Here is a 26,572-nt window from a genome sequence, read left to right as displayed (position 1 = left end):
CACTCTTGAAATACAGAACTTTATTTAGAAACTGCATAAAATAGAAAAACCCTGTCAAGAAAAGTCCGAGTCAAATATGGTTTCTCAGTAAAATGGAGTTTTAGGGCAACAAAAGTCTAAAAGGCCACAAGAGAAATAGCACCACTGCAATTTTAAACAATGGCTAGATACTTGCATTTTTGGCATTCACTGAATTTGGGTTTTTCTCTGAATTTCACAAAGATTCATGCACTACACAACAATTACCATAAAATGCTCTCCTACACACATTTTAGGACAAGCTACCACCAGGAACAAATGAATACAAGCACAACAGGACTGATCAATCTCAGTAGTGAAGGGGAATCAGAAGTCTTGCAGGATCTTGCCAAACACAACAGTAACGCGGGGCATGATAGCAAAAAAGAGGGACAGTTAAAGAAAGTACTTTAAATATTAATATTTAAGTTAGTCTCAGTACTGTATTTTCTGCAGGAACATTAGCTCTGTTAGCCAGCATCTTTTAGTTTTGACCCCAGAAAACTAGTGAAGTGGCAAGTATTATTATTAGATACGTCCTGGTTTAAAAAAAAATACAAAATCATCCTCACGTGCTCAATTCATTTTCATTCTAAGAGAGTTGCACAGTGCAAGTCCCGTTACAACCATTGGATTTGATAGCACTCCTTGGGATGGGAAAGAGAAGAGAACCAGTGAGAGACCAAAAAGCATACCAACAAAAATAAACAGTAATAGAAACAAGAGCCAGAAAAGAAAGTTACTTCTGAAGAACCTTTTAGGCAGTAAGACTGGATGCCCTTTGCTTTTTGTTGTTTTTTGTTTTGAAACAGAAAACACAGTACATTTTGGCAAAGTCATTAGCCACAATGCCATAGAAAAAGGCTTTAGCACTCTTCAAGGTAATTTATGTGTCTCAGCTGTTCATACTCCCTCTAATCTTGTGACAGGCAACGTTAAGGCCTATTTCATCGAGAACTAATCACTCAGTAAGCAGCTTTACATAGGAATGAAGTTTTGTTTTAATAGCCCCTTTTGAGCACTTGCTGACAAAGTGAGACTGCCATGCAAGGCCTCTCAGACAGCAGTGAATGGAGTTAAACAAGCGTCTACCCCAGTATGAAGCACATAAAATCTCCTGTCACATTACTTCAATTTGGCATATGGAAGCATATTAAATACTCTTAAGGCATTTTATAATTTCTGTGCTGCAATTTCACATTAACTCAATCTTTCTGTGAGTCAGAGTCTTTAAGTTCTCTACTACACGCCACCTTAGATACAAAAAGAGTCTTTCCACAAACCAGTGTTTTACCAGCAAACCATTCTGCAACAAGTTCCAAATATTCAGCCTCTTGCTCCCTAAATATACCACCTAGATGTGAATACTGCTCTGCTACAATGTGAGAAAGAGCTCCTAACTCAAACCCACTGTAAAAAGAGTGAAACTTCCGCAAAGTGCACTTTAAGAAGAGGTACTTTTTTTTGCTTATGAAAAGAAACCAGTGAGTCCTCTAAGAATAAAGTGGAGTATTTTACAGTTAAGCACATGATCTGGGGCAAAGAATTCTGATGTTGCTGCTCTGCTGGTACAGTATGTGGTCTGTTAATACTCTTCTTGTTCTTCCTGCGGTGCTCCTTCGTCAGGTATCACAAAGCCTTCCTGAAAGGGGATAAAACAAGTGCTTTAATGAAAAACTTATGTTCAACCAATTCCCAGCTACTCTGTACACTCCTTTAATGTATTTATTTATTCTTAGAACATTGAAAAGGAAGTACCCTTAAGTCAACCATTTACAGTGTCAAGATAAGTTACAGAAGGCTTATTTTCCTCATCTTTGATCTATTTGTTATATACTCTCCATGAGAGCCCGATCTTGTTTGTTGCCTGACTATAATTATGTTATCTGTTCCTTTATTACAGGAAAAAGCTAGGCCATAAACCTAAAGGAAAAAAAAAGTAGAAAGAGGGAGCACTGTAAAGCAAACCAGCTCCCAGTAACAAGGCGCGGTGCAGGGAGAACTATGCAATACAATTCATACAAGATTACTTACATCTGTGGCATAAAGAATTTCCACAATCCTCTGCAATACTGGATCATTCTCCCCTTCATTCTCCTGGCAGATCAATTCAATGTTCCTCAATTTGCCAAAGTAGAAGTCTCTCTCCTTCTCCAGATCTTCAACAGTAAGTTTCAATACATTGATCTGTCACAGGACATCAACAACAATTTATCCACCAAAGAGAAGGCAGTAGCGTCTATTCAAAAGGCAGGATCCCCAACATTCTCAGAAGCATGTTTATATGCAAAGCACTTCAGAAATAACCAAGATGTTGGAAAAGGCAGGGGGAGGTCTTAAGAGGAAGAAAAGGTCTATTTCTTAAATTATAATAGTATTTCCAGAATAAACACCCAACCCAACACATGCAATACCACTTGAAAATTCCAAAGGCTTAGTACATGACATAGGTAAAAATTTAACTGCCTGCAGTTTTCTTTGCTAACACATTCCTTCAAGACAACTCTCTCACACTGAGGGCTGTTCTAGTTGTACTACATTCAGTATTTCACTGAAGTAGCAGCTGCTCATAGCTCAGTTGGAATGCTGCAATATCTGCAACACAGCTGTGGAAATACTTAAAAACAATGCTATGCATGATATGGCACACACTAGATTTAAATGCCTGGGCACTCATGTACTGCATAAGCGGTTTCGCTATCAGGAGAGCGAGACCTTTATAACGAAGGCTTCTGATTAAGTGATTCTAAATGAACTTAATAGATACAGATCTTTCTGCTATCTCCCTAACACAATCATTTCATGCTATTAAAATATATTTATGCATACACCATAAAGCACAGGGCAGTCCAGAAGGCCATTTTGGCAACACACCTGCTCAATCAATCCTGCTGATTCATCATCTCCTGCAGCCTTTTTCACCATTCCAGTCCCAGTTTTCGCAGTCGTTGGGGTCCTCTGTGTAACAATCGGCCTCTGTGGGGCTGCAAGATTGACTTAGCATTAGCTTTTCCTAGAACACCTTTTTCCCCTGCCCTAAAAGCATTGTCCCCCTTCCAAGCATGCTTAGGCACGTAAAACTTTGAAGACATGTTTGTATATGAAGTATTCCTCCTTTACTCCGTGTGACGTGCATTTTCTTTCACGTCTTGGCACCAATCCTAGCTGTTTTCTCTTTCTGTAGCTCCAAGATAACTGGGTACAAAAGCAAGATTCAGAGTTTGAAGCCTAGCATCTCAGAAATTAGACACAAAATAATACAGTTCCGTACCCTGATTTTAATTAGCAACCCAGTCTTATTTCCCCCAGAGTTTTTAAATGATTTAGATAATTTTTAACTGTCTTCTCTACCTGCACTGCCAGAACCGAGAGATTTCTTGGGTTTGTTCACAACTGGTGCAACAAGATTTGGTGCTACTGTCTCTTGGCCTTGCCGGGCAGCAACGGGATCGTATTCCTTCCCATCATAGTTCGCATCAAAAAATTTTTTGAACCACTGAACAAATTCAAAGTTGTCCTGAAATTTTCCTTTCACTAGTTTGTCCACAGGAATTATCTGGAAAAAAAAAAAGATTACATTTGTTTTAAGGGTAAAGAACCTCTTTCTCCCTTACTACATAAGAAGTTTTAAAATAATAAGCATATGCAATTCTTTATGCAGTCTAGAGGAAATCCTCCTTGGACATAACTGTATGTAACACAGATTTTTTCCTAATAGTTAGAATTAAAATCATGGTTTCACTGTGAGGGCCCAGCTAGTTTGAAGTAGTTCTGCAGCAAGGTTTCTGCTGCATCAAGTTCCGTTGACAAACACTTATCTGTAAATTTGAAGGTGGCTCACCCAGGGCTAGCTCTCATATACTTGAACTGCTGACAATTTCACAGCCTGCTAACACACAGAACTGCTACAAGGTTGAAACATTACCTTTTAGTTTATTACAGTGTCTCTGGAATGAGGAAGATTATTTAAAAAAAAAAAAAAAAAAAAAAAAACAGCAAATCATGAAGATCTGTCTGTAGGCCACAAGCTTTCAGCCTGACAGTGGCCAGGAATCATTACTGTTAGGTGATCGTTTGGCACTTTGGGCACAGCTGCCCGGGTCTGGGCAGGCTGCACAAGTTCTTTCCCCAAGGTATAAGACCGACCAAGCACGTGTTCAAGCTGTTAGCCAACAAAGAACGAGATGCCTTCTTAATCAGAAGTTTTAACAAGGGAATGCTCTGCATTGTACCAAACATGCTATCAGTAACTAGTAACTAGGTAAAGCACGCTTCTGTAAGCATAACACACACTTGATCTATGAAAAAACTTACATCTCATTGTCACCACTTTAAAGTTACATATACCTGTAAAGAGGAATTTGAGATCCTTAAGACTACCATACCAACGGCTTATGGGAACACACTGTTTGAACCATCTTTGTAGTGTATAAGATCAAGTAAAATTCATCTCAAATTTCAATACTAGTCTGTGCTATGTTGTGCTACGTTTAATATTAGTCTGTGCTAAGTTGTACGGAACTAAAATGGAAGAAATCATCTCCATCATTAAGAAATGCACACCTAACCTCAACTGGAGTAGAGCAGATTATATCAATACAACTGAGGACCCCAGTGCAAACCAACACTTTTGAGATTTGCAAGCCAGAAACAAACTGTCCCCAGATTTATTCAGCTCCAGATTTAAAAGCACATTCCATCTACTTGGTATTAAGAGCAAGGAGAATCAGTTACAGTCCAGCTTACTTTGTCAACACCCATTCGTTTAAAACCTGCTTGTAGAACCTTGAAGTTTTGAATGTATTCGTGTTCCAATTTTGCTTGAAACTTCACTTTCTTGAGCGCTACAGAACCTGGAAAGAGCATGTCCATAAACTGACAGTACGCAGCACCTGCCGAGAGAAGAACACAGCTGAGGATGAATCAAGCCACCTCGCTAGCCTACACAAGCTGGTTTTCAGTCAGATCAGCAAACTGACCTGACTCATTCTGTAGCTACACGTTCCCTTAAAGGCAACAACAGCAAGATAACAGAACCCTTTGATCTGTTTTGGTGCAGCATGGCTGTCAGTAAGCTTAAGTGAACTGTAGAACTAAACTTTTGGTCTCATGGCTTCATGTCTCACAAAGAAGAGCAACATCACCTCTATAATTCCCAGAAAAAAAAAAAAAAAAAAAAAACATGTAATTTCGTTTTCCTTTACTCATGGATATCAGCACAGATCTGTTACATGTGTCTGACAGGCATGTGATCTACTCTCATCAACACCAACAAAACTAGAAAAAGAATTATTCTAAAATATTATATTTAACCACCAAAATAGTGTCATTTACTTACTGAAACCAGAACATAAAATTCAAGGTGCTCTCAAAGTTGAGAGGCCAAATTAAGCTGAATTATATTTAAACCAAGCTTTAATCAAAGAACTGATATCAGACTATTTCTTTCCATTCATTTTAAATCCTTCATGTCCTTCAGTTCAGGAAGAGCAGGATTCAGTTCAGCCACAGTGAGCGGACAACTGTACACATCTACTAAAGAAAGACATTTAAACCTGTATTTTGTTGCTCTACAGCGATGATGTGCAACTGTGTGCCCCTGAAAATACACGCATCACATTCCGAGCATTATTTCCCACCCAACATCAGAGAATAAAGTGCACAAGGAGAGTAACGTGAGCCTTAACCTAAAGCACCAGGCAGCTCCATGAGAAGCCTTTTTTGTGAGACACACAAGGTCAAGCAGTAACACACCCTGACACTGCCCTGAACTTGCCTATTCATCTCAGCCACAGGCCTGTACCACCCCTGTTCTGTCAAGGTATTTAGCAGGTTGTTTGGAGCTCCTGCTTTCACCCTGTGACTAGAAGATTGCTGCTCATACACTGGCACAAAGAAAAACATTCCCCATCTCAAAACAATTTGTAATCTGTAAAGTAAATATGATTTTTTTAGGCAGCAAGGCTTGGAAACCTCTGCTCTCACAGGCCTGCGGCAGTGAAAGCCACCTCCACACCTACATAGGCTTGGAGTATTTTTGCAGGCACTGGAAGCATACTGACAGTTCCAAACTTATTTCAAGCTTTTTCCTTTTACTCAGCTCCCAATTTCCACATCCGTCGTCCTCTGAACAACATCTTATCTCAAACTTACCACACGAGACACGCTTCCACTCTTCACCAAGTCCCTTTCATCTCCCTGCTGCAGTTATTCAAATCACCATCTTCTACCTAGGCTGCATTTTTAGCCTTAGGATTTTTTTTTCTGCTGTTCCTCCACACACTATTATTTTTTATTCGTTCCTACAAGCGTCCTCCCACACACACAAACACACACACTCCTCCCTGTGATGACATGTGACTTCATCTCTGCAGCGCAGTCACTTCCCCTTTTCTGCTCACAGCTATCAGATATTCATCTTTGATGAAGTCAGCTCAATCCACACTAACTCAGGGTCCCACTGACCGATGGGAGAGCAGTTCACTAAAAGCAGCTGCAGATTCCTCAAGGTGAACCCAGGAATTACCAGGATGCTTTGTCTCACGCCTCTCCTCCAGCCCAACCTGAGCCTTTAGGCACTCCCCAAACCTCCTCGTGCTTCTCCTCCAGCAGTCACATCTGCGTACGCTACTTACCGTCCTTGCAAGGCGTTACATCCCCATCAGAATAAACTCCCTAATAGAAAACAACTTCTCCTAAGAGTCCTTTATCCACGTTAGCCCCTGTCCCTTCTTATTCTGTTTATGCCGCAGCGAACCTGGAGAATACACCTTTTTTAGCAATACACTGCTAAAAATCAGCTTGAAAAGCTCCAGTTTTAACCAGACCACAACAGCAGATGCTAAATAAATGTTAACCTGGAGCTGCTCCTACCCCCAGCACACAGGGCTGGGGAGGGCTCAGTCGGGGCAGGTTCACCCCGGTCCCCCCCGGTCCCTCCCGGTCCCCCCCTCACCTGAGCAGAGCTGCTCGATCTTGGTCAGCGCCAGCTGCAGGGACTCGTTGATCCACGCCAGCATGTCGTGCCGGCTCAGGTTGTCGCTCGTCACCGACGTGGAGTACACGTTCACCGCCATCTTCTGCGGGACACAACCGGGCCGTCAGCCCCCACCACGGCCTCGCTCCACCGGCACCGGCGCTCGGGGGGGGGGAAGAAGGCTCCAGAGGGGGGTGGGAGCAGCCCGAGCGCCTCCCGGAGCCTGCCCAAAACCGGGCCCGGCCGCGCCCCCCCCCCCCCAGCCCGGCCCAGCCCGGCCAGGCCAGGCCAGGCCAGGCCCGGCCCGGCCCCGGGGCTGCTCCGCGCCGCTCAGGGCCGCGGCCCGGCCGAGGGGCGCGCCCGGGGCAGGCGGGGCCGGGCCCTGCAGGCCGCACGCTGGGCCCCGCTCCCCTCCCCGCTCCCCTCAGCCCGTCCCAGCCCGGCCCGGCCCCATCCCCGGCCCCGGTCCCGGCCCGGCCCCGCCCGTTACCTGCCCGCTCCGGCCCCGTCTCCCCCGCGTTCAAACCGGCCCCGCCCGCCTGCCCCGGGCCCACGTCACGCGCACGCTACGCGCTCACGTCACCGTGACGTCACGGCGCGGCGGCCCCCAGCGCCGCGCGCAGCAAAGAAAAAAAAAAAAAAGGCGGGGGGGGGAGGGCGGGGACAGGCGCCGAGCCGCTACCGCGCGGCCCCGCCCACCCCGCGCGAAGGCTCGCGTCTGATTGGAGGAGTCGGAAGGCCCCGCCCCTCACCGCGGCTCCATTCATTAACTCCGGCCGCGCGGCGCGTGCCGGCTGGGAAGCCCCGCCCACAGCCTCAAGCCCCGCCCCCCGCCGTACGGAGCCAGGCGCAGCGGAGGGCGAGCGGTGGCCGGGGCTGGGGGGGGGGGACGGAGTCCGGAGCCCCGGAGCCCCCCCCGGGCCAGGAAAGGGCTCGGGCAGGGCCCCGCTGTGAGTCCCCAGAACATTAAAAAAAAACACACAAAAGGCGTTGAACAGAACACTTTTTTTTTCTCTTATTTTCAAAGCTCGTATAAAAAACCCGCAACACTTTTGACATCAAAAATCCTTACTCTAGAAAAATAGCACCGGGGAGAGTGAGAGGCCTTCACCGTGTGTTCAGAAGGCTTTTCGGGGATCCACCTCTCCGTATGACATCTTTACACACACGCAGGAGGCTCCGGCACCGGGACCTGGCAGCTGCAGCTCCCGGGCAGCCTCACGCCGGGCCCGCTCACTCCCGTGGTCTTGGTTTGCTTTCCCCAAGTCCTTTTGGATTTTTTTTCTCTTATTTTTCTTCCGATCAGACAGGAAGGGATGCAAGATGTGGCACAGGAGATGTGGCTGAGTGGAGGTCAGACGTTCACCTGCTTTGGAAAATAAAGCTCCCAGGCCTGAAGAGCAGCGGGGCAGCAGGGGGGCTGCCCAAACCCCCCCGGCACCAGCAGAGCCCCCCCCGATGTGGGGCGGGTGCCGGGAGGTGCTGGGGGGCCTCGTCCCTGCGGGGTGTGCACACGGGGGAGCACCACGGGGGGGGGGGGACTCAGGAGCGACCCCCAGGCAGCATCAAGAAAAACTCCTCGGCCTTCAGCGGGGTTTTCAGCTGGGCTTCCCCTGCTGCAGAGCCCCGCAGGCAGCCTCAGCGGGGGACAGGAGCAGGCAGCAGCCACGGCACAGCCCAGGCACGAGGGGGGGGGACACCCGCGAGCCACTGGCCAGAGAGGTAGAAGGAGAGGGGGGAGCCCTTGGTCCCACGGGTGCCACAGACCCCACGTGCGTGCGGTACTGGCTGCTGCCTGCTTTGACCGTTCATTTGGGAAACAAATGCTCGGAGAACATTTTCCTTTGTGGATGCTGGAGCCCAGATCCTCCCTGCTCTGCTTCCTCTTTAACCTTTCAATCCACTCAGCAGGAGTTTGAAATGCGAGGGGAAAAAATGGAAATGCTTTGAGAAGGACGTAGTGAATATTCGTAAACTACAGCCAAACATAGAAAACAGTATCTCCCTGTAGAAATATTTTCTAACTAGAAAAGTAAATCTATCAGCTCACAGTTCAGTTTCAGCTACATTCAGGTCTAGGAGTCTCCACATTCTTATGTAATGCCTTAAAGCAGCAACAGACGTTAAACAAAATTAAAGTTTATAAAAAAAAAAAGTCTTTAAAAAAAAAAAGATTTGGTTTGTGTGTCCTGCATGTTCAGTGTACGTAACCTGACCAGGGTCCCTTACACCTGCTGCTGCAGTTTGGGGTTTTTTTTGGCAGTCATTTCAAGAGGTTTTGTTTGTTTAGGAAAAGCAATCGGCCTCTACAGTCCGCGTTTGTCCGCAGCACGCCAGCAGCTGCCTCCACCACTTTCTCCTCTTCAGCTCTGGGGTAAAATTGGGATATTTAATGCTCTGGAGGAGACTTCTTGCCTCGTCAGTGATGCACGCAGCTTCCTGGGCTGGGTAATTAAAGCTCTTTTGTCCATACATGTCGCTGTCATCGGTCCCTTAAGGAAGGGTTACCCTGCCAGGTTCTTTGGTTGAAGTTCCCCCAGCCCTGCTGCGGGGCCGTGCGTCCTTCCCGCAGCACAGGGACAGGGACGGGGAAGCTGCAGGGCCCACGGGAGAGACTGGCGGTCGCATCCTGCCCTCTCCCCCCAGGCAGCTGAGCTGCGTCGTTACCCGAGAGCCGAGGGACGAGCCGAGGGACGCTCCGCTTGCTATTCACAGGCAAAGTAATCCTTGAGCGGGGTGAAGAGGTGCTGGATGACGGGGATGCTCCAGGACCTCCCGAGCAGCTTCTGGCGAGCCCCGCGGCTGATGTTGGAAACGTCGGTGTAGTGGAGGGGGAAGCCGAAGATCCTGCGGAGCAGAGGCACGGGGTGATGCTTAGCAGCTGGTCCCCGCCAGCATCCTCTTGCCTCCCTTCTGGTCTGTGCCTCCCCACCAGCCTCCTCTCCTCTCTCCTCCCTTCCCCTGCCCAGGGCAGCCGTTCCCCACGCCTCATGCTCCCGAGGAGCCCCAAAGCACCCGCAGAGGTGCCACTGGCAGGGCCAGCAGGGGCAGAGAGCCTGCACCTCCTGAGCCTGAGAGCCTCGCTGACCATCCCTGAGCATCAGTCACAGCTCATCCTCTCGGGACATTTCCCCCAAGAGCCTCGACACGCAGCCCGTCAGATGGAACAGAAGCACCCCGTGCTTTCCCGAAGCACAGCAAGGAATTCAGCTCACCAGAGCAGAGCTCAGGCTGCTCGGTTAGAGGGAGATGCTGGCAGGGATTAAGACCCTGGGATGCTGGCTCTATTTTAGCACTGGATTACAAAAATAAAAGGAAAAGCAAAACTGAAGAGCCACCAATAACGTCTCAGCCGAGAATCAGCACTAGCCTTGAATACCAGCCAGTGAGAAACAGACACCAAAGGGCTGAAGACAATAGACCGTCCCTGCTCCCTCCCAGCTCTGTGGCAGATCCTCCTACAGCCTCAGCCTTGCCCAAGGCCAATAAATCACCCCCGCGTGGCGCCGAGTTGTTGGAGGTCACTTGCCAAAGCTCGCACGCTGCTGCCCACCCGCTCCAGCCAGATCAGAGCGGCTCCTCCCAGGCACAGAGCAGGAGCTTTTACCCAGGTCAGGGTAAAAAAGGCCTTTTACTCAGGCCACCCAAAGGCAATTTCAGGAGCCCGTGGGTCCCTCTGCTCCCCACGGGTGACCCGAGGCAGGCACACACAGCTCTGCCTGGCCGCAGCCTGCCCAGGGCTAGGAGCTGTGAGCCTCCCCCTGCTCCACTGCAGCAACCTGGAGAATCCTGAGCACGATCTCCTGCAGCACCACTGGGACAGGGAGATCACGCTGGGGTTCAGGAGCAGAGGCACGGCACGGGTCTGCCCCGTGATGCACACAACAAGAGGCCAACGATGGCTCCTGCAGCCTCCTCCTCAGCTGCTAAGGAAGTGGCTGAACTCGCAGGAGGTTTTTGCATACATGTGTATGCACGGCAATAATCCAAATACTGCTCCCCAGCACGGCTTCTGCCATGTGCACACCTCACCCCACACGCCTGCTGCTCTCCAAGTGCACGGGCAGCAGCTGTGGCTCTTCAGGGAGGTTTAACCCAGCACCGGCTGCCCCATCGGCCCACGGCCACGGCAGGGAGGTCATGGCCATGCCTCCTCCTGCTGTGATCGGACCAAGCCCAGGTGCCACCTCCAGCAGCACGAGGTGACAACAGCCCGGTAGCTGCTGTTTAACTTCCAAATCCCTGCATGCCTCTGGCTCAGCTTTCATTAGCTTTAATTCCAACAGATATTGGCAATTTAAATATAAACATGGAAAAATACTTAGCATGAATCCGTGTTTACTGGCTGAGGCCTCGGAGTGCCAAACCCCACCTTTTGCTGCTAGGCAGGCGCAGGGTGCAGGGCTGCCAGCGACCGGTTTGCCCCCAGCCATTCTGCTGGGTTTTGAGGTGAGCTCGGGGCTGCACCGAGGCGTGCACAGGGCCTGGAGCAGCGCAGCCAGGCTCGGCTGAGCACCCCCGTACCTGGGCAAACCCACACTCAGCTTCCCTCCAGAGGCTGCAGCCCTGGGGACAGGAACGTTGCTGCACTTCTCATCATCACTCGTTAGCAAGCACATCACTACCCGCTGCTCCCCGTGGGGAAATCACCCCGCCTGTGCTCCCAGGCGCAGGGCTATGAGGAGCACCACAAAACCAAACCAAACCACGGCAAAAAAATTACCTGTTCATCCCCGGGAGGTTGCCCCAGAAATAGCGAGCTCTGTGGGTAGCAGAGATCTTGATAGCGTCGATCATAACCGGGTTACACTGCAGCCAGAAAGAAGGGAGAACAAATTACGGGGGGGTCAGTGCACATCTTCTGCTCCCATGGGTGTGTGGGGGTGCGATGGGTGAGCCACGGGGATGTGGTGGAGTGAAGGTGCAGCACGGCCCTGCCCCGCATGCAGGGTCCTGCCACGGCGCTCCCTTACCTCCAGGAACCGAGAGATGTCCCTCTTGTCGTTGACCCTCATGGCCACCACGTTCTCAAACATCCAGAAGAAGGGGCGCTCCTCGCCCGCCTTGGGCCGGGCGTAGTTGAGCAGGTGGTAGAACTCGAAGAAGAGCCTCCCGGTCCCTTCTGCACGGGGGGAAGCGGGAGTGCTGGGTGGCGACCGGCCGCGGCCCCGCAGGGGAGGCTGCGGCGGGGGCGTGGGGGCCGGCGGGCCTGGGTGGAGACAGCGTTTGGAAGGTGGCCCCCACGCTCTGCGGCTCAGAGCGGGGCCACCAAGGACCGGTCAGAGACGTGTGGCCCCATTTCTGAGCATCCCGGGGGTACCCGGCCCTCAGGGAGGAGCAGCCTTACCGTACAGCGCCTTCCTGGATGGGCTGACGAGGGACAGGTCGTTACAGGGGCTCCCGCCAATCACCAGGTCAAAGGGACCCCACTCCTCGATCTGAGGGGGTGGACAGACTGGGTTAGGGGGCAGCAGGCGGGTGACCCTCCCCGTGTGGCCTCCCAGCGTGCCCCCAGGGCTCACGTTTCTCTTGGTGATGTTCCGGACATCGTGCACGTAGGTGATGTTGCCCTCATGCCGCACGGTGCCCACCGCGATGGGGTCCTCGCAGATCTCGGAGGCGATGTACTTCTCCACCTGGATGCCCAGGTCCTTCAGCACCAGGTACCCTGCGCCGGGACACACAAAGGGCTCTGAGGCAGCTCCACTCTCGTCAGCCCCCCAGCCTCCCCCAGGCAGGTGCTGGCCCAGATGACTTCTGGGCGAGCAGCCCCCTTTTTGGTGTGTTCTGTCATGTACGTTTGCTCCCAGAAAGCAGAGCAGCCGTGCTCAAAATTCCCACCCATTCCTTCCTCTCCTCCCTGCCTCCATCCCCATCCAGCAGGAAGGGAGCTGCTGCCCTCACCCCTTCTGATGGGGACCCGCCTGTCCCTTGTCCCCTTCTCCCCACCAGGTTCTCCAGGACAGGCTCGAGGCTCCAAAACACCCAGGGCTGCGAGCCCTCGGCACAGTGCTCTGCCCGTGCCTCACCTGTTGCTATGCCATCAAACAAGGAGAGCACTCTGATGGGCTTCCTCTTGGCCGGGGGCACGGCTGGGTAGATTTTGGGTGCATCCTGCGATGGAAGACAGCAACGGATGAGTGGGACCAGAGCAGAGGCTGGGGGATTTTGAGCCGTCCCCACGCCCTCGTCAGCCCTCTTCCCCCAAGCCCTGCGTGCCAGGCTCACTGCCTCAGCCCTTACGTATTCCTGGCCCTTGTCGCTGGTGAAGAAGTCCTGTAGACGGGTGTTCCAGTCCTGCCGGCGCTGCAGCACCCCGTAGCTGCGCTGGGGCTGGCACATGTAGCAGTTCCAGGGCTCCTGCTCCTTTGCCTTGGCCGACGTCCCTCGCCCCACCAGGACCTCCAGGCACTCCACGCAGAAGCACCTGCCCAAAGCACACCACCTCGTGCCCGTCACCGCCAGAAACCCCTGTGGGGTCACCCCAGCCTCCCCTGCAGCCTCCCCTGCCCTATGCCCACGTTGCGGGATGCTCTTTGCAATGGCACCCTGGCATTTAGGGCTGCTGACAAAAGCTGGTGAGCCAGGCACAGGCAGAGCTCCTGCCATCCTCACCAGGATCTATTCAGGTGCAGCCTGGCCCTGAGGGATGGGCAGGCAGCACTAGGAGGTGCTGGTGGCACCGACCCACGCACAGCCCCGCACCGAGCGGGGGTCTCACCTGCAGCAGCTGGCGTTGCTGCAGAGCAGCAGCTCCTTGCCCTCGCAGCAGACGGTGCAGTAGGACTGGTAGCCGTCTTCATCGTACATGTAGAAGAGCTCCAGGAATCTATCCTGGCAAAGCAGAGCCAGGAGGAGGGAAGGGCGAGGATCAGGATCCGTGCTTAGTGCCAGAACTGGCACATGCTGAGAGCTCGGAGATGCCCACCCTCGGGGCTTCACATGCAGCACCCAAAGCACATGGGAAGCAGAGAGGAGAGCATGCAGAGGCACAACCCCGTGGTGGATATGGGGTCCAAAACGGATTTCCCACCCCGTCCCATCCCGATGGTGCAGCTGGAGCCCTGCGCCCCCTCAGTCTTGCACTCAGCCCCGGCACAGCGCCTCTTACCCTGCACGTCTGGCACAGGCCCCCCTCGAACAGCGGGTGGAAGGTGGCCGGGTTCCTCCTCCCGCAGGACAGGCAGCTGTCTGAGAGGCAGAGAGCTCTGCTCACCCAGGGCTCGGGGTGCTCCTCACCACCGGGTGCCCAGGGCACAACCAGGAGCGCCCAACCCAGTGCAGGATCTGCGCCTCCGGAGCAGGGCTGGGAACGCCCGCAGCCTTTTTTGCCCCGCTGTGGGCAGGTCCTGGCCCAGCTGTGGCTCCCCCAGGGAGGATCGGAGCAGCTTGTCCATGAAAACAAGCAGAGGCCCATGGATCTGCAGCACCACCCCCGTTTCTGCATGGTGCATTTCAGGAGGGACTGCCGGGTTTTGTCTAGTGCTGCCCTCAGGCACCCACACCCCCAGGCCCCCTACCAAGACAGGACAGGCAAGCGATTACCTTCGAGGCTCCCGCTGTTGTTCGTAACTTCGGAAACCATTTGCTCTTTATAAAATAAAATACAGAAACATAGATTTAGCATTCCTTAATGTAACAAACTGGAACTGTGCTCTACTTAGAACTGACTAATTGTGTTAAGACTGCACAGAGAGGGCAGGCTATGGGCATGTTAGAAATTTGGGGTGTACCCAGGGTGCACCTGCGAGAGGCAGATGGAGGGGAATGTCCTGATTGCTAAACCAACCCCGTTTGCAATGCCACAAAACGGAGCTGGTCTCCAAGGTGAGCAGTTAAGGGAGCCCAGCTCACCGTGTGGTCTGCTGGTGCTCTGCAGGGTGCATGCAGGCAAAGCGAGACCACGGGAGCTTTCCTTTTCCCTTTTCTTTTCCCTCAGGGTACCCCACACAACCCATGCTCCTGCCAGCCCACGCTGCACCCCGGTACCTCGGGTCTGGTCCTCCTCCACTCGCTGCTCCTTGTTGCTGTTGCAGAGGGCGGCCTTCAGCCTCTTGGTGGGGGGGCACTGCTCGAGGCACAGCACCTCCTCCGTGCCGTTCCGCAGGGCCCCGTTCTCTGCAAGGGATGGGCAGCCTGGTGGGGACACCTCAGGGACACCTCCTGCCCAGCCCCACAGCCAGGTCCCACCCCACAGAACCCCACAGCCCAGCTCAGCCCCTGGAGGGTACATGGGGGGTGCATGGGGGGATGGCAGCACCCTGCACTTTAGGGGAGGGCATCCCTGCCCCATCTGCATCCTCATCCATCACGGTGCAGAAGATGGGTGCTGAATTCCCATCCCTGCTCCTTTCCCTTTCCCATCCCAGCAGTGACTGCCCTTCTGCCCTGTGCCAAAAAGGCTCCAGGCCGGGGGAAGACCACTGGGGGAAGACCCAAGTGGGACCCTGCCCAGTATTTCCTTGGAGCTGGCAACCTTCCTCCCCTCCCCTCCCCATAGGAGGGCTGGTTCCCGCTGCTCTCCCCAGACCCCACAGTCCCCAGGGAGCCACGGATCACATCTGATCTCCAGCAGCAAGGTTTCTGAGGGCTCTTTACAGGGTTTTCTGGCAAAGCTGCCCAAGGCCACCCCAGCCAGGCCGGCTCCCCCAGGCCCCCACACCGAGCCCAGCTCCTGCCCCTGCACACCTGAGGTTTTGGGCGGCCGCAGCCCCTTGAGGCCCAGGGGCTTGAAGCCGGTGAGCGCCCAGTCGATCATGGGCTTCAGCTGCTCCTCCAGGGACTCCCCGGGGGTGGCTGCAAACGTCTTCCCCGACCGGCTCCGGGCAACCTGCCGAGACAGGAGGGGTGAGGGGGACACAGTGACTGAGTGCCGAAGTGACCGGTCCCCTCTGCTCCCTGTGCATGGGGCTGGGCTGGCCCCGGCATGGCAGCAGCTGCCAGATTCCTGTGCTGGGTGTGCTGTGGCCACGCTGGCCCCCAGCGAAATTAAGCAAAGAAAAGGCACAAGAAGTGCCCGCAGGCTTGCGGAGCTGCAGCCAGGAGCATGGCTCATCCCCTGGATGGGGATCAGGCCCCCGGGGCTCTCCGTGCCAGCCCGTCCCAGGAGTGCAGGGAAGGATCCCAAAGTGCCAGGCACATCCCAGTCATCAGCCCAGGACCAGCGTGCCCGGCGTGACACTGCCTGGCAACTGTTCCCAATTCCCTGGGGAAGCCAGGGCAGATTTCAGCCCCCATGTCTGGAAATGTCCCAGCAGAAAGAGGCAGAGGCTTTCCTGCACGCTTCTGTCCCCGTAACCCCAGCACGGATGGGGGGAAATGATTAATTGTAGATCGTGGTGTGGGCTCCTTTTTGCTGAGAGCTCTCAAGGTGACTCACATGCATTACCCAGAGCCACCCCAAAGGCAAAGCCAAGCCACGTGCCATGGCAGAGCAGCGAAGCCCCAGCCCCAGCCCCCTTCCCACAGCGCCTGCACGCACCGGGGCTCGCTGCTCGCAGCCGGTGCCCAGCTTTCCGGCAGAGGCTCCTCTTCCTGCCCTCAGCCAGCATTTCAATCGTTTCCTCAGCACCGAGCCCCCGAGGCAGCCACCCCAAGCCCCAGCCCTCGCCGAGCCCAGCTCGCTGCTCCCCCAGCCCCCGCGCTCCCCGCAGAGCCCAGCGCTTTGCTTTGTGCCCTCCCCAGCCGCAGACCCAGCTCTGCTCCGCGGTTACCTCCAGGGCATGGAATATGGCTCGGCGATAGGAAACCAGCTTATTAAACGTGGCAGAATTGAAATGCTGCCTAAAGGCCATCAGCCCCACCAGCTTGTCTGCAGAAACCTAGGACAGAGCGACAAAAGCTCAGCGTTGGGCACGGACACAGCTCGTTCCTGCCCCCGTAGCACGGTGCCCTCGCGCCCTGCAGCGAGCACCGCTCTCGCGGGGAAGCCAGCGCCGGCTTTGCACCGAGAGCAAGCCAAGCTGCAGAGGGGAGGGGGCAGAGGCATCGCACATGCAGCTAGGACAGGCTGTTTGCACCCTCTGCTGGCACCGCACCTCTGGCAGCGCAGCCGAGTGCCATGGCAAGGAGGGATGCCGGAGGGCATCGCACACCAGGGCAGGGAGCGACCGGGGATGCCTGGGACAAGCCAGGACAGAGCCAGGTGGGGTCAGGAAGGGGATGGGATGTCACCCTGCCCAGCTGCTGGATCCCGCTGCCAGCCCAAGGGTGGTGGTCAGGCACTGGTTACCGGCACCAGAGCCGCGAGAGCACCCCAGAGCCTGAGCTCCAGGCAAAACGCGCTGGATCCCTGCCCTGGGGAGGCAGCAGGTAGGCACACGCACCCCACTGGGCACAGAAGCAGCCCCAGAAAGGGGCACAGACTGCACGAGGAGACCTCAGCCCGTCCCCAGCCAGGAGAAGCAGCAGACTTACCTCGGAGAACTTCCCATCTCCAAACCACTGCACCCATCGCATGCCCGAGACCGCCTGGCGCTTGGACGTGGCTCTGTAGGAGACGACAATCGCCGGCCACCAGGAGAAACCTTTGATCTTTCCCCAGACGAGTTCCCCAATTCCAAATTCCTTCCCATCCTGAAAGCAGAAGATAGAACAGATAAGCAAAAGAGCAAGCACCCACCCATGCCTTATCCCCGCACGCCGCCAGCCTTGTGCCGAGCCTGGCACGCCGATGCATGCTGCCTGCTCCGTCCTGCACGGCGGCCTGGCACCCGCAGCCATGCGTGCCCACTCCTGCCTGCCCTCACGGGGTCTCTGTAGGCAGCACAGAGCCCATTCCTGCAGAGCCCATTCCTGCAGAGCCCATTCCTGCACTCACAGGAGCAAGGAAAAACTCCAGCTGTGCCACAAAGGGCTTGCACAGTCCCAGCAAGGGGAACGGGCAAGGCAAGGGGGCAGCAGCTCCCAAGCAGCACGGACATCCCTCGCCCATCACAGTCATGTTTGTCCAGACAAACTCAGCTCCTGAGCTGCAGTGCATGGCCCATATCATAGGAGATGCTGCAGGTCCTGCCTGGCTGCAGGGGCTTGGTGTTCTCTGGGCTCCTGAGCAGCCGAGGGCTCCTTGGCTCAGCAGAGCCCCTCTCGATGGGGCCACAAAGCAACCCCAAGGAGGGGGCAGCCCCCCTCCTCTGCTTCCCCCAGGGCAGAACAGAAAACAAGGCAGAGCTAAAACCAAAAGAAGTGCTGGGAAAGTTGGTGAGACCATGCCAAGGGCCCTCAAGCTGCAGCCCAGCAGGGAACACACCGACAGGGCTGGGGCTGGGAGTCCTGCACAGGAGCTGAGCGCTCCTTGGAGCTTTGTTCTGCAATTAGGCACCTAATTATGCAGCAAAACGCAATTGCCCAATTCCTGCAAGTCTCAGGCCCTGCCCTGATGCCCGCAGGCACTAAATCATTCTGCAGCTCCAGCAACTTTGCTCCCCTTCAGCATCTCCGGACAGAAACTCTTTCTGCCCGTCTCCACAGGGCATGGCTCCCAGCCTGGCGCACGCCGTGCTCGGGGGCTGTTGGCAGCTTTGCAGCCCCATGCACGGCACAGACAGCTCGGTGCTGCAGCAGGACCCATCCTGACAGAGGGGACAGGGACCCACTGCCCTCCCACTGCCCTGCACACGGGGAAGGGGAGGCACACAGAGGCGAGGCTGCCGAGCACGGTGCCCCCCGTACCTGGTACTCCAGCGCTATCCCCGCCTCTCGGCTCTCCGGTTCCTCAGCCGCCAGCTCGGCAGAGCCGTTCTGGCCCTCCTGGGAGCTGCTCCCCGAGAGCGTGCTGCTGCTCTGCGACGAGTCCCGGGAGTCGTCCTCCGTCAGGTCGATGGTGGTGAGGACGGGCATGGCCGACCGCCTCCTGGAGCTCTGCGCGGGAGAGCGAGGTGTGAGCACCCGCGGGGAACGGGGAGAGAGGAGCAGGAGGGAGCAGGCCCCTCGCCTGCCCCTGCAAACAGCACATCCCCCTAATCCCTGCAGCCAGGGACTGGAGAGCAAGGAGCAGGGGCACTGCTGTGGCTGGGCACGGGTGGGAGGAGAGGGCCCAGAGCTGGGCACATCTACGGGAGTGCTGCTTTCATTTGTAGGACACACAGACAGCAGGGCCACTCTTGCTCTCTTCCCTTCTCTCCCCAGGTCATCCCAAGCAGTCAAAGCACCCAGCACAACACAGAGGCAAGCAGTAGCACACACACACACTGCCTCGGAGGGAAACTGAGGCATGGGGCAGCTGCAATGTGCCCTGTCAGCCTCCAAGCCATGCACAGCAGGAGCACACATCACCAGAGCCCCGGGAAGCCCCTGCCCTGCAGGGCCCTCACCCGCAGCGGCGTTGGCAGGTCCCTGAGATTCTCCTCGCTGTTCGCTTCCTTGATTTTCATCTCGTGCCGGGTCTGCCCTGCCTGGAAGATGAGGCGGACAGGAGGCTTCTGCCTGAGGCTGCTCTCCCAGCCAGCGCTGCCCCGTGGTCGTGTCTGCAAGCAGAAACAAAGAGGTGTGTGGCACAGCTGCCTGCAGGGTGCGAGTGGCATGTGGGGACAGGCACAGCATCGGGGACAAGGGCCCAGGGAAGGCAAGAGGAGTGCGGTCAGCTGTGGGAGACCCCCAGGGTGCAAGACGCTGCCCTTCACCCTGCACTCTGCAGCAGCCCCCCTGCGCCAGCCCTGCACCTCACGGCAATCCCCAGAATCCTCCATGTGGGTTGCAGCACCAGAGGCCACTTAAATCAATTCGTGTTTCCAGGCACCGTGTGAATCCTCAGCTGTATTCTCCCTCCTCTCCCCTACACCCACAGCACCACGACAGAAAGCAGAGGGAGGCAGTGCCCAGCGGAGCTCGCACAGCACCCTGCTCACACGGGGGTGTGCTCGGTCCCACAGCCCAGCCCTGTGGAGGCTCCAAGGGCAGCTTTTCCTCTGTGGTTTGCAGCAGCCGCAGTTTACAAAACAGCCTAACCCAGGCATGCTTCCGGCATCCGGCCTAACAGTTTCAAAATGAAATGAGATTTCTGCAGTGGGCTTCGCTCGCGAGCAGCCCCTGAGCCCAACGTAGTGGGAAAGCAGAATTTTCACCCGGCTGAATTTATGGCTCTCTCTTTTGGAAGCCGCATAGTCACAGGCAGATCTCCAACCTTGGGGTTTTATTTCAAAGTCAAGACAATAAAGCCAGAAGGCAAAAATGCTTCCAGACCCTAGAGGTTTGTCAACCTAGTAAACAAAAGGGAGGGGGAGCAAAACTGGGATCCAGCCCCCCAGCTGCTCAAACCAGGCCACCCTGAGAGTGGGAGACACGAGATGTTTCTGTCCACCAACACAGCAGAGACTTTTTAAGGAAAATATTCACACAGTAAGAGCTTAGACTGCTGCAACACAAGAGTGGGCATCACTACATTACATACCACACCCTCCTGCTGCTGCCGGCATAATGTAAATCACAGAATTTCAATATGAAAACAAACATTATGCTCGTAAATGAAAAATGCATCTGCTATCGGACCATTCCCTGGCACTGCACGCAAGAGCCACAGCAGCAGGGCCACGTTCCCAGTTAAGACAGGAGGGCGAGGGCCCTGGCCGTGAGGCTGGCACCAGCTGCCCCCAGTGTGTGGCTGCCTGCGGGCAGCGAGACCCCAAAGCAGCCTCGGTGCACACCTCCACACTCACCTCCTGAGCCTCCGAGAGTGCGAGTGGCCAGGACAGGTCCTCCTTGGAGAGTTCCTTGCTCACCCTCTTGTTCTTCAGGGTCGGCAGTCCCAGGCTCCCAGCGTCTGCACAAGAAGCCAGAGCAGGCTCAGCTCCATGAGCCGTCCTGTGCCTCTGCCCGTGAGGGCAGCCAGTCGTGACCTGAAGAGACTGAAATCTTGCAGAACCATGGCCAAGAGCAGAAGACAAGTGGTGTCCTCAAAGCTGCCATGGCGGTGCTACCACCACAGCAGTCCCAAGCCCCAGACCTGCTCTAAAATCTGCCAGAGACTTGAACGGGGATCTCACAGATCCTTGTGTTTCTGAAGCTCAGAGGAATAATGAAACTGTGCACCCGCTATTCAGGGCTTCACCAGTTCATTTAAAGCACTTTCTGGAAGAGGCAGCTTCTGCCACTCCCTCCAGCAGGGCAGAGCTTGGCGAAGGGCAAGTGGTTTCGCTGGTGCTGCCTGGGCTTCCCTAGGGCCAAGGGCCAAAGCATCCTCCAGGCATGGCCCCACCAAGCTTGGTTTCCACTCCCTTCGAAAGCAGAAATCCCCTGGCCTCGTGAGCCCGAGAGCCAGGATCTGGGACCATGCCCAGAGCATCCCAAACCCAGGACACAGCCCCTCCGTGGCAGCAGGCAGCTGGGACACCCCCAGCCCCGCTCACGGCATGGCACAGCGGGACTCACCCGGAGCACTGGGCGTCCCGTTAGCCTCCAGAAGGGCCGGTGTGTCTTTAGCAGGATCAGTGCAGTCCCCGTTGAGGAGGATCAGCCCTGCCCTGCAGTCCGCCTCATCCCGGCTGAGGTTCTCCTTTTTCATGGTTGCCTGTGGAAGCATCAGTGGAGAGAAAAATCAGCCACCCAGAAAGCCCCCAGAAAGGCAGAGCAGACGGCGTGCGCCATCCAAGCCAGCCACAGCTTATTCCCTTTGCAGCTCCCCTAAAGCACCCGGGGGGGCAGGCAGAAGGCTCTGCTTGGAGATGCATCTGGAAGTGCTGGGTGCTGATGAGCACCTGGACAAAATCTCCCCAACACAGCCCTGAAGATCCACCAGCTTCAACGATCGGAGGCCCCAGACACAGCCCGCTCACATCCCTGGGGAAGCACCGGGGCTTTTCCCCAGGGCTGGCCCACTGTGGCCAGTCAGAGCTCCCCAGCTCCGGGATTTTCCTGCCCCCAGCCTCACTGTGCTCTCACCACCCCACAAACCTGGCAAACCCAGCAGCGGGGCGAGCGGTTACAGAAGCAGGTACAGCAGAGAGCAGGACACGGGGGAGCAAAGTCCTGGCGCCTGCCGCGCGTTCAACTGCCCTGAAGGCCAAAGGGGCCCGGCTGCAGCAGGCTCCGGGCAGGAGACACAGAACCCGCCTCAGGAGATGGGCTCTTCTGACACTGAAAAAGCAGCAAAAGCCACTTACACACAAGCAGGGCGCGTGGTGGGGAGGGCAGCGGGCGTGCAGGCAGCACCCACGCAGGGACGGTGCCTCCTGTCCCCATCACGGCCCCGGCACTCGCTTCTGCACCGCTGGAGCCCCAGCAGCTCCCGGAGCCGAGCTGGCCGTGGGCACGCCAGCTGATGCAAAGGTCTGCATTTACAGGCATTTGCACTTTTGTTGGCACTGCTCTTCGCACGGGGACAGGCAGCTCTGCGCAGTGCGGCCGGTCGATAACCTCCCCGTGGCTGCGGTAACGATGTTTTCAAGCCCGCAAAGCCAAACCCGCTGGGCACTTCTAGGCCTTTATGCGCAGTCTGACCCCAAAGGAGCAGAGCAGAAAGCAGCCCAAGGCGGGCGTTTCCAAACCTCTCCCCCCTCCCCGTGCCGCCCGGCACCCTCTGCCCCGGCGGAGCAGCCATTTCGCTGCCGCAGCCCCGCAGGCCGCGCATGGCGCTGTGAAGAGAAGGGTTCCCGTCTGCCGCCACCAAACACAGCTCGGGCACGTCCCCTCCCCAGGCACACACACACACACCCCCTACAGCCAAGGGCAGCACTGCCTGCTCCCCGAGCCCCCCGGCCGCCTGCCCCGGGGCCGCCCGGCCCAGCCCCAACGCCCCGGCGCAGATAAAGGCTGCCCAGGCGCTCCCCCGGCAGAGGTGGGGCCGCCTCGCCTGCACCCCGCCGCCTCTGCCTTCCCTCGGGTGCCCTTCCTGGATCCTGTTTTCGGAAGCGGGAGCTCCCAGACTCTCCCAGAGGCACCCAGGGCTGCGCTAACGAAGCTGCCTCATTGCCGGGCTATGGATCTGTGCTGCGACTTGCCCCTTCGCCGGCACAGTCATTTCAGGAGCACGTAACGCAGCCCGACGAGCTGCGGAGCGGTCGGCGTTACCCCTCTCCAAGGCCCTTTGAGGAAGGGCAGGCAGCCCCCCCCCCCCCCAAGCCCCACGCAGACCCCAGGCCCCGGCCCCACCGCCCCTTCCCGGCGCTCCCGCTCTCGGCATCGGCTCCAACTGCTTCGCTAACAATTGAGATTTCTGCTTTGAGATCATCTGTCAGCACCTCTGGCAAACAAAGACCAGTCGGGGTTTGATGTTTCAGATGCAGCGGGCTGCGTGAAAACCCTGGTAAAATCCAAAAGTTGAGGGAGGGCAGGTGGCCGCCCGGCACCCACCTCTGCACACCGAGACCCCGGCTGCGCGTCCCCCCCGCCCGCCCGAGACACACGGCTCCTTAACAAAGGGACGGGAAGGGGGAAAATGGCACCGGCAGAAGCCTAAAGCTGAGTAAGCCCCTACAGCTGTGTGCAGAAATCCCGCTGCTGCAGCACATCTGCTCCCAGACCCAGCGAACAATTCCTGGGAGCTGCCCAGACTCGCCGAGCTGCCCCAGACCAGGCTCCCAGCCCCAGCCCCGTGCTCCCCAGCCCCGGATGCCCCTGGATGCAGCAAGGCACCACGGCACCGCGGCACCAAGCCGGCTGCTGGAGGGGCTGCTCCCTGCCCCAGCCTGCAGAGAGCAGGGGCAGCGACCACAGGCAGCAGTGATGCTGCCACAAAACCCAGCGCATCTCACAAAACCCAGCCCATCTCACCCAGGAGTCCATCCAGCGAGGTGGGACAGGACACGCTGCTCTCCTCTCAGCGTGGGAGCACAGGGAAGGGATGGGAATAGCACTAGGCTAGCATGGCTGCTAAGGTCCAGGGAGGAACGCAGCAGGCATGGCCTCCTCCCAGCCCCACTAAACATCCACAGAACCACACCAGGACCTTGAGGGGAACCTCGCCTTCGGCCCTCCCTCAGGAGCCCATTTGGGAGAGAGCCCGAGCACAGGAGTTTGCAACTTGCAGCCCAAAATGGCTTTTCCTTTCTCCTGGGGCTGCGCAGGGCCAAGCACTACAGGTCCACAGGCAGCGTGCTGCCCCCGCCAGCCCCGCGCTGGCCACAGCCACCACGTGAGCCCATGGCAGCGGGGCCACCACAGCCACGGGGAGGGCGACACAGCGGCCACCTCTCATCCCACCCCACGGGAAAGGCCAACTCATGCGGCTGTGCCATGGGACACGCAGCCGGGATTCCAAGTGCTTCCCATGTGCCTGGCTCAGTTCTGCTGCCTGCGCAGGGAGCTCCAACTTTTTCTTTTGCCCAGTTATAAAGTGGAAAAAGAGTTGTTACATTGACTGGGCGCAAGCTGGAGGGCTCTGCCAGCCCACGGGCCTGGCTGCAGATGCATGCACAAGCGCAGACATCTCAGCTCACCAGGTACGGGCAGGGCCTGCAGTGAATGCGTTGCTTGCTCCGTGCACTTCTCCAGCTGCACAGTCTGGGATCGCTCAAGGACATCCCATCACCGTCCTCTGATACGCAAGCAGGAGAGGGAACATTATACCACAACCCAAACTGCAAAGCTAGTTAACGCTTCATTTCCGAAAAATCTTCCCCTAGGCAGCAAATACCCATCCCTTCTCCTATTACTGCTGCCTTCTGCACCGAGACACGAAGCTGTGCACCCGAGACTGCCCAGCTTGCTGGTGAGGGCAGCCCAGCGGGCAGCTCCTGCAGCAGTCGCAGCCGTGGTGAGCCTCACCAGCTCCTGCTCCAGAGCAAGGCTCAGCTCTTTGTCCTTGCCTCCCCTCACAGACACACACCAACATGTGCACGCAGGGCATTACGAAAATAATAAGAAACAGAGCACTCCCCTCGCATGCTTCTCTCTCACGGGGGGAGGAGAAAAGCAGCACCAGTGTTTGCATTGCTTAATGCACTACAAGCACGCAGACATACGCGACGGCGATACAGCTCGTGGAGGAACCCATGAAGAATGAAATAATCCAGAATTCCAGCTCGGATGTTTAAAGCTCCCCGAGAGGCTGGCGCTAGCTGCAGCCCATGACACTGCCTCGGTGACCAGGACATTCCCTGCAGCGATACCCCATGGAGACAATGAACCCGCTGACTCCAGCTCCCGCCCTAGTTTTGCAACACCAGTTTCTTTAAAGTTTGCCAAACTGGTTAAAGACCATGCCATAACGTTAACTGCTTAGAGAGCCTGCTGGCCACAGGATGCCCGCTCGCTGCCTGGCCAAGCTCGCCGCAGCCCGGAGGCACAGAGCCTCTGCGCTCACCTGCGAGGCATCCCGATGAGGCTGAGCCTCCCAGCCCGGCTGGCCTCGGGGACCAGGGCAGCTCCCCCAGCCCGGCCTGGGCAGCTTTCAGTTTTCCTTCTTGAGAAAACAGAATCGCCCTTATCAGGTCCGTTTCCCCAGTAGGTGGAGAGATTGCAGGGGAGACAGGCGGACTTTGCCTCCAGACAGGGGCATGCATATCAAAAGGCTGGAGGAAAGCATTTTACATGATGGCTGGGATGGCAGCCATCACCCAAGCCCTGTTTGAATAACAAAAAGAAATAAAAGACCCCAATGGCCGGGGCTAGCTCCCTCCAGCCCCGGCTCCTGACGAGGGCTCTGGGCTATCACGCACACAAATGGCCTTTAACTGTCCCCAAAACCGAACATTTCCCTCTAATCCTGCGAAGAAAAGAGTCGCTGGGTTGGCAGTTGAGTAAGAAAGGGAGCCCATTTTGGCAGATATGCTCATTAAAAGGCCAGCCTCTCCCCTCCCCTGCCCTGTTTCCTGTGCCTGGCCCCTCTCCCCGCTCAGGCTCTCCCTCCGCACGCCCGGGCTGCGGCACTTCCCTCCATTTTCCCCCCCGTTTCCTTTGCTGCCCTCCCAGCCCCGCCGCGCTCCCCGCCGCAGCCCTTTTGTGGCCACCCCCGGGGTCCAGCAGCACGGTGCCCCTGCGCATTCAGCGAAGCTGGGTTGAAAGAAAAGAAACAAAAAACAAACCGGCCCCTCCTCTCCCAGTGAAGACCAGGCCTGAGAAGTCTCCTGGGCAGCCACCATCACAGCCAGCCGCTGCTCCAGCCGCTCTAGGCTCTTTACCATGCTCATCTCGCTCTCGTCCCGCCGGGCCGAGCCGCTCCGGCTCTGCCGAGCCCCCTGCCCGGGCCGGTGCTGCCTGCGGGCAGGGCTGGGGCCGCAGGGGCTCCGCCGTCGCGCAGGTGGGTCTCGGGTCTCGCTGGGCAGCGGAGTTCCTCCGTCCGGAGCGCCTACTGCATCATCGTTCCCCTGCACAAAAGGAAATAAAGTGATGACAACGCCACCTCGCTGTCCCCGTCTCTCCCCCCCACCCCGGCTGCTTCCAGCAGGGCACAAGGCTCCAGCCCCTCCCAGGGCCGGGACCCCTGCACCCCTGCCTCGCTACCCCATCACTTGGTTGGAACCTAGGTGGATAAAGGCAGAAAGCGCTGCCTTTATCCAGACACCTCGTTCCTCCTCCTGGCCCATTCCTCTGGATACAGCATCACTGAGAACTCCTGGACCCCCACCCCGGGTGCCCACTGCTGCCCCCCGGCACTCCAGGGGCTTGTGCCCCCCTCCGGGGCCACCCCGCGCCCCCCTGTGCTTT

The 26,572-nt window shown here is 56.4% G+C and overlaps 2 protein-coding genes across 2 annotated transcripts; both read right to left on the bottom strand.

Moving 5' to 3' along the window:
- Positions 1-7,540, bottom strand: MAPRE1 (microtubule associated protein RP/EB family member 1). Its single transcript, XM_032198155.1, has 7 exons — positions 7,485-7,540; positions 6,974-7,097; positions 4,765-4,910; positions 3,370-3,574; positions 2,893-3,002; positions 2,053-2,205; positions 1-1,660 (listed from the first exon to the last, which is right to left on the bottom strand). Exons 2-7 carry the CDS (start codon positions 7,092-7,094, stop codon positions 1,604-1,606), a joined length of 792 nt encoding a protein of 263 aa, XP_032054046.1. The 5' UTR covers positions 7,095-7,097; positions 7,485-7,540; the 3' UTR covers positions 1-1,603.
- A 2,159-nt stretch (positions 7,541-9,699) lies between these two features.
- DNMT3B (DNA methyltransferase 3 beta) lies at positions 9,700-26,055 on the bottom strand. Its single transcript, XM_032198399.1, is given in 19 exon segments — positions 9,700-9,841; positions 11,718-11,803; positions 11,968-12,241; positions 12,302-12,432; positions 12,517-12,662; positions 13,024-13,108; positions 13,238-13,421; positions 13,716-13,828; positions 14,106-14,185; positions 14,540-14,584; positions 14,984-15,112; positions 15,683-15,824; positions 16,708-16,815; positions 17,411-17,569; positions 18,665-18,853; positions 19,306-19,458; positions 20,647-20,750; positions 21,359-21,497; positions 25,951-26,055. Coding segments are annotated over 19 exon segments (2,514 nt in total).
- Positions 26,056-26,572: the final 517 nt, after the last annotated feature.

This window comes from Aythya fuligula, chromosome 16, assembly GCF_009819795.1.
Source record: "Aythya fuligula isolate bAytFul2 chromosome 16, bAytFul2.pri, whole genome shotgun sequence".
Classification (NCBI taxonomy): domain Eukaryota; kingdom Metazoa; phylum Chordata; class Aves; order Anseriformes; family Anatidae; genus Aythya; species Aythya fuligula.
This window is presented reverse-complemented; position numbering and strand designations above follow the sequence as displayed.